This window comes from Egretta garzetta, unplaced genomic scaffold, assembly GCF_000687185.1.
Source record: "Egretta garzetta isolate BGI_Z169 unplaced genomic scaffold, ASM68718v1 scaffold373, whole genome shotgun sequence".
Taxonomy (NCBI): domain Eukaryota; kingdom Metazoa; phylum Chordata; class Aves; order Pelecaniformes; family Ardeidae; genus Egretta; species Egretta garzetta.
In genome coordinates this window covers 2,528,390-2,535,166 of record NW_009259184.1, presented here as the reverse complement: position 1 = coordinate 2,535,166, position 6,777 = coordinate 2,528,390, and the positions used below count along the sequence as shown (strand labels likewise).

General features: G+C 41.4%; 1 protein-coding gene across 1 annotated transcript in view; it reads left to right on the top strand.

Moving 5' to 3' along the window:
* PHEX (phosphate regulating endopeptidase homolog X-linked) overlaps positions 1-6,777 on the top strand; it is a 111,348-nt gene that overhangs the window by 4,340 nt on the left and 100,231 nt on the right. The window contains exons 2-3 of the mRNA XM_009635698.1: positions 701-769; positions 3,034-3,195. Coding sequence (XP_009633993.1) covers positions 701-769; positions 3,034-3,195 — 231 coding nt within the window. The remainder of the gene's footprint in view (positions 1-700; positions 770-3,033; positions 3,196-6,777) is intronic.

The following is a 6,777-nucleotide window of genomic DNA, read 5'->3' as shown; positions in this document are numbered from 1 at the left end:
CAATGGCAGCTGTAATACATATTTTTAAAAGATGAGCAAAATAAACTGATAATTTCATAGTGCTTGTCAGCAAGGTTTTTTGGAAGCGAATACAATTACAGCACTTTTGGGAGCCGGTTCAGACAGAAACTGCACTGTGCCTTCTAAACCACAGCTATCCGTGTGCCCATTGCTGTCTGGTTTATTCCAGGCTGGAATAAGGGGGACCCTGACTGCGTCCCGTTGGCGCTGGGTCGTGCCGGTGGGCAGCGCGAGCCCCGGCTGCTTGGGAGGAGCTGTGGAAACCCTGCAGAAGGTGGCTAGACAGCTCCAGGTTGCATCGCCAGCTGTGGAAGGTGCATCTCTGGAGGACGGTAGCGACCACGACAGATTGCGTGTACCATGGTGGCGCCTGCTGTCAGTGAGCGAGGCTGAAGTGTTGCTGCTCCAGGCACCGTGCAAACGTACGCTGAGAGACAGCCAGCCATGCTGCCTACGAGCAAAGACAGAGGGAGGAGAAAGCAGGCACAGGAGGGGGAAATTATTTGCTATGAGCTGCAGTATTTACTTAATACACATTCGAACTGTTTTAAATCCGTGTAGTCAGAGATGCATCAGGGCCAGAGATTGCACTGATGTTTGAATGGTCAAGTACACAACATTTGGCTGCAGTGGTCAGAATTCATTGCAAATGAACTCATTATGGTTTTCCATTTTGCAGTTAGCCAAGGTCTTATAAAGTTTCATCCGAAGCAACAGTACTGTTTGACCTCAGAATGCATTGAAGCTGGTAAGCAACAATTTTATCCTCTCTATTATATCATGATTATAGTATGTTAGTGAGATATTTATTCTGTTTCATTTTTTTCCACGATACATGTTACTCAGAAAGCTTCATTAATAATGAGGGGGACACACACACACTCGCCTTTTTAAAAAGTCACTGTTTATGTCACTGCAGATCTGTCTATTTTCTACAATTAAAATCCACATTTTAAATTGGTTTAACTCCCTTCTACACAAGTTAACTCAAAGTTTCCCATAGGTTTTATTTATTTAATAGGAAAGAAAATGTTGGGTGATTTGGCCTACAGGTGTATTTTGTTGTTTCCTTCCCAGGAGACAGAAAACTAGCAAGTGACTTGTTAAGCACAGAGATGCTTTAGAGCCAGATCTTGCACAGATTTGCACAACTGTAATGTGGTGACTACGACTCAAAACCTGCAACTACTTCCATACTGGCAAGCTCTTTTCCCCACACAGGTACACGTGGTAACCCTTATAGAGCTGGGACAGCTATTAGATTGAGTGCGAGCTAAAGGGACTGGGCTTGGTAGGACCTGAGACACCCCCATAAATTGACAGATTTGCAGATCTCAGTGTTACCAGGATGTTTCTTGCCATTCTGTTTCTGCTCGGTGCTACACTTGACAGTGCTCTTGGCCTCCCTGGGCACCACCCTCCAGAGCTGATTCTTGAGTGAGTGTAAATGTCTAAGCAAGGTGGGATGACTAACCAAAACACTGCCACCCACAAAGCCCCCAATAAAAAAAAAAGGGGGGGGGGGGGGGGGGGGCGCGGCAGAGAGGCTTCATCTTGAGCTTCAGAACAAAAATACATCACTTAAGAAGTTTGAATCTTAATTGAATTTCTTCTCATGTGCATGCAAAATAACATGGATTTTTTGGTAAGCTCTGCAGAAGTTAGGACTTTGCACCCGGGCAGACTTGGCCCCCGCCATGACCTGACTGTTGTAGCTCAGTGCCCTGTGTAGTGACTACATAGTGTCTTGAGACCTGAGCCCCGCCTCACTGAACAGCTTTTCAGGAGTGATAGAAAATTGCCAAGGACCAAAATGTCTGTGATGTAGACAGTTTAAGAGTTTCTAATGTGTGAGAGAGAATTACAGCTGAGACACAGAAATGTTACAGGAAGTGTTACTCTAAGTGGATGAAGAAGAGTTACTGGATGCTAGAAATAGTACCAATAAAGTCTGTAAAAGTGATCAGATTTCCTGCTAGGAATTTTAATCAGTTATTTGGATAAGCCTCAAAACACATGGTCATTTAGCCAAAAAATGTCCAGTACCCACATATTCCATGTAACTCAACCCAGTACTCGACCCTAGATTTATGCCACAATCACTATTAATGCACGAAAGGTGTAATGATTTTAAACTAAAAGAGGGTAGATTTAGACTGGATGCAAGGAAGAAATTCTTTACAACGAGGGTGGTGAAACACTGGAACAGGTTGCCCAGAGAGGCATCAGATGCCCCATCCCTGGAAATATTCAAGGTCAGGTTGGACAGGGCTCTGAGCAACCTGATGTAGTTGAAGATGTCCCTGCTTATTGCAGGGGGGTGTGGATTAGATGACCTTTAAAGGTCCCTTCCAACCCAAACCATTCTGTGATTCTGTGATTAGATACTCAAAAGCTATTACGTCTCTGGCTTGTCAGACAGATCTCTCTTACCTTGCAGTCCCACGTGCAATAGTGAGTGGTGGAGATGCAGTCACAAAATGGAGCTGAAAATACTACAATTATATTTTCCCATGAATGGTAGATCAGAACTTGATTTGTTTTCTTGTGCAGCTTTTCAGCTAAAGGTAAACAGTGCATAATTTCTGGAATGCTAATTACAATCTGCTTGATATGTATTGCTACTAAATTCCTCAGGCAATTCAATCTATCATGGCAACAATGGAGAGCCTGTCTTCTGGTGCCTGGCTCCAGCAGTTCATGTTCCTGTAGTGCTAGGTTCAGCGGTCACTGCTGTACAGCACTCAAGAACATTCATTGCAGATATTTTGTCTTTCTTTTTTTGCTTGTCATGTAGACAGTGTTAGATGCTAGAGAAGCTGGGTGGTATTCTTGAGGGTCTTTAAAAATGACACATCAGTCCTAGAACAGCAAGGCTTAGCTTGCAATAGAGGTCAGCATCATGTTGTAGAGATTGGTAAATGTTAATCATCATCTCTGGACTGTGGTCTCGTGTAGTTCTCTGTTTAAGAAAAAGTGTTCCACAAAATTTCTGTGGTGTCTTTTTTACAGCTGCTGGCATCCTAAGCAAGATAAATCAATCTGTAGATCCATGTGAGAACTTCTATCGATTTGCATGTGATGGCTGGATATATAATCACCCTATTCCTGAAGACATGTCAAACTATGGTGTTTATCCTTGGCTGCGACACAATGTGGACCTCAAACTCAAGGGTAAGTATGTCATTTCTGAAAGTGTTTGGTTGGCTTGTCACTGTAGCTTGTTAATTGGCTGAGTTTGAAATTAATAAAGACTCCACATGTCTTTCTGATCATTGGATAATGTCCAATAGCCTGACCTGATGTTCTCATTTAGGTATATTTTTGTTGGTTTTTTATTGAAAATAACGTTGGAGAGAGTGAATTATAATAGAAACAGAATTTGGAAGGAAGAATACAACCGCTGGAAACTCTACCAGCTAAGCATGGAGGGATGAAAGGATGCTCCTTATACCAAAGGAAAAGGCAAGGGGACTTGAACTCTTACCCCCTTGCAGTAGATGAGTAGCCCAGAGTGCAGGGGCACAGCACACATGCTAAAGAACGTCCCAGATCCAGACAAACGTCAGTCTAGGACAGCACTCTGTCTCCGACAGTGGCCAGCAGCCGGAAAGAATATAATAAGGTGGTGTGGTTTAACCAGTGATGTTTTCCAGTATACTTACCTAGCTCTTGGCAGGAGGCAATTTACAGACTTCCGGAGACGGAGGTTGTTTGGGCATTGTGTTTCCTTCACTTTGCCGTTCAAGCTGCCATTGAAGTACCTGAGCTATCATCAGTGAAACAGAAGGCTGCTTAAGAATGTGTGTCTGGAGGTAAAAATAGCCCTGTGGTGGAAACGTGTAGGAAGAGAGGTATTTTAATCTGCGTGTGACTTGACTTTGTGCTATACTCTGCAACAAGGCCACCTCATCAGGAAGCTGTGCAGACCAGCTGGGGAGAGAGGGTGATGATTATTGCTAGGTAGGAAGACACTGCCAGATTCTTACAATCTTCGCTAAAAGCGAGTCATGCAAAAGAAGGGAGATGTGCAAGGCTTATTACTGTTGCTGATGTGCTTGAGTGTTGCACACCTTGAGCATGTTATTGACCTATTAGTTGACACAAGAGCCTGCTTTGACCTCACCACGGAACAGAGTCAGTTTTAGGATGTTGTGCTTAAATGCACCATTATTTTTCTTTTAGATTTTGTACATCTGTGCATGTGCAGGCATCAAAGCCCTTCTTTGCTTGCTTTCTTCAGTCATATAGTATTCAATTTTTGCACCATGAAGCATTTTAAAAGCTGCATTCAGTTTCAGAATATGAGTTCAGAATTTCAGCATAGGATATGATCTGATTTAAGTCTGCTGAAGATGCCACAACCAAAGGAAAAAAAATACTGCCAGAGCCTGTTTTAAGTTATGCTTTGCATTCTAATTGTTTGGCTGCCAGAATTGGCTGTATTAGATAACTGCACATCCTGCATGAACCACAGCCACAAAGAAGCCGGTCCTAATTGAATATAGAGTAGCAAGCTGTGACTCTCATCCTTAATTTCCTCTTTTTACAGAGCCTAATGAAGGACATCATGCTAAGCCACATTTTTATATGGTTTTCTTACTGCAGTCCCTTTAGAAGTTGCTAATCCATAGCTAGGAAAATACAAGACAAAGAAAGAAAAATCTAAGTGACAAGTATTTGCTTAATGGAAACTCCATATCAAAAAAAGGGTGTAATGAAGTGCCTGATAACTAGGAGGCCTAAACTGCTCCTTGGCGCGGTAGAGAGATAAAGATGTGAAATGTTGGGTGGTGTAGAAGAGTTGATTCAATGTAACACTTATCATCTCCTCCTTAACTTTTTACTTAATAACCTTTCCAAATACATTCTTGGTAATTAGAAAAGGAAAAGGAAAAAAAAGCGTTGAATGTCAGTGTTGGTAGCTGAAATAACAAGGCGTAATTTCAGCCTTTATGTATGTTTGTGTTTTAACTGGAGTTACTTCAACAAATCAGCTCAACACAGAATTGTTCATTTGTGGGTGACCACAACCTTGCTATCAAAAGTTTCAGCAAGATGAAGAACTGTTGAACAGAGAAACATATAGATGGCTGACTGGACCTTGGAAGCCAATTTAATCTCTCCTTCCTAAAGAACTCTTAGTGGAACTTTTTACTTCACTGTAAATGTCCCTGTTTGACTCTCGGTAGACGAGAAAAGTCCCAGTCTTTAAAGAGCTGATTATTACGCAAGTTCTATGTTCTGAAATATTTATCGTATTAAAAAAACCTATTAATCTTAAAGTGATAACATGGCTTGGACAGAAAGCCACATTTTTCATATTGATATTCTTTGATGGTGTGATACAGATGGAAATATTTATTCAGGCAATATATTAAAAACTGATGTTACTTAAAATAAATTGTTGAACATCTAATCTGTTTTCTGGTCCACAAATGTTCCCGAGCCTTAGGCAGAAAGGGAGTTTGGGTACTTGTGCAAAGACCTGTGTACGGCCTTGGTTACAGAAGGGTATCTTCAGTCTTCTGGAAGCTTCATTTTTTGTTCAGGGGTAATTGCTACAGAAGAAGATCTTCCACTTGATAATGGGTAGCAAGGGTAAGAATTGGTTTTGCCTTACCAAGAAGTGGTAGGTGTAGCTGTATGATGTACTGAACCCTGCATTAAGTACTACCAGGTTTGAGAGCAAAGCTTTTCTTTTTTTTTCTGTTTTCATTTCGTTGAGGTTGCAGACATGCAAGAGCATACGACTTTGCAGGTGTCAGCTTCAAGAAAGGGTAGAACATTTTCTGTATCAGAGAAGGTTTTCGGTGTTTTAATGGGGAATTCCAAAGAGAGGAATGGCAACAGGTCAATGGAAAGTAGCTGAGAACTACTGGGTGGTAGATTTTATACCTATATATCTCTGGCTGATTGAAGGAACAGGACAAAAAATGTTCATTTTGGGGTTCCTCTAGATTTGCAAAACTTAATGGGATACTTAAAGATCCTATTTTTTGTACGATTTGGGTTTATAATGGGGTAGGAATATATATGTAAGTGTAAAAAAAGCTCCCATGGCTTTCTCTAGGTGTCTTAGGATGGATTCAAACTAAAAATACATCATCATTTCCCCTTTAATTTCTTTTCCATCCTTTGTTTGAGTGTCACTTGAATTTATTTTTCTGTTCTCAGAGGTATCCATAGAATACATGTGTAACTCACTTTGATCTCCTGGATATTCAAAATGGATAAAATCCTAGCCTGGTGAAAGCAGTGGTATGTCTTTTCTTGGACGTCAGCAACCGCGGGATTTCATGTGTTGTGGAGGAACGTACAGAAGACAATTGTAGATAGCCAAAGATATGTCCAAAGCAGAGACTTGTGCTTTTGGTTATGACACAGATCCATGTAATGGACATCTAATATTTAGGTTAAACTTTCTTGTTTCCTTATACAACTGTCCTGGGAAGGACCAAGGTACTCCTACTTCCAGTTAATCATTCCTGGCTGGACCAGACCGTTCCTGACGTGAAGCCAGCCTTTCATTTGCAGATACACTGCGGGCATGTTAAAAAGTGCCTCTCACTGGTTACGAACAAACACTTTTAGCACCAATGGGCCTCTGAGGAAGCTCTCAGAGTTCTTCAAAATAGAAAAAATGGTTCGACTGTGGCACCTGTTGTATGAACAAAAGCTAACTCAAATGGCAACTGCTTCAGCCTTATGTCAGGCCAAGATTGCAAAGTCTCTGTGAGTTAATAAATGTTTTTC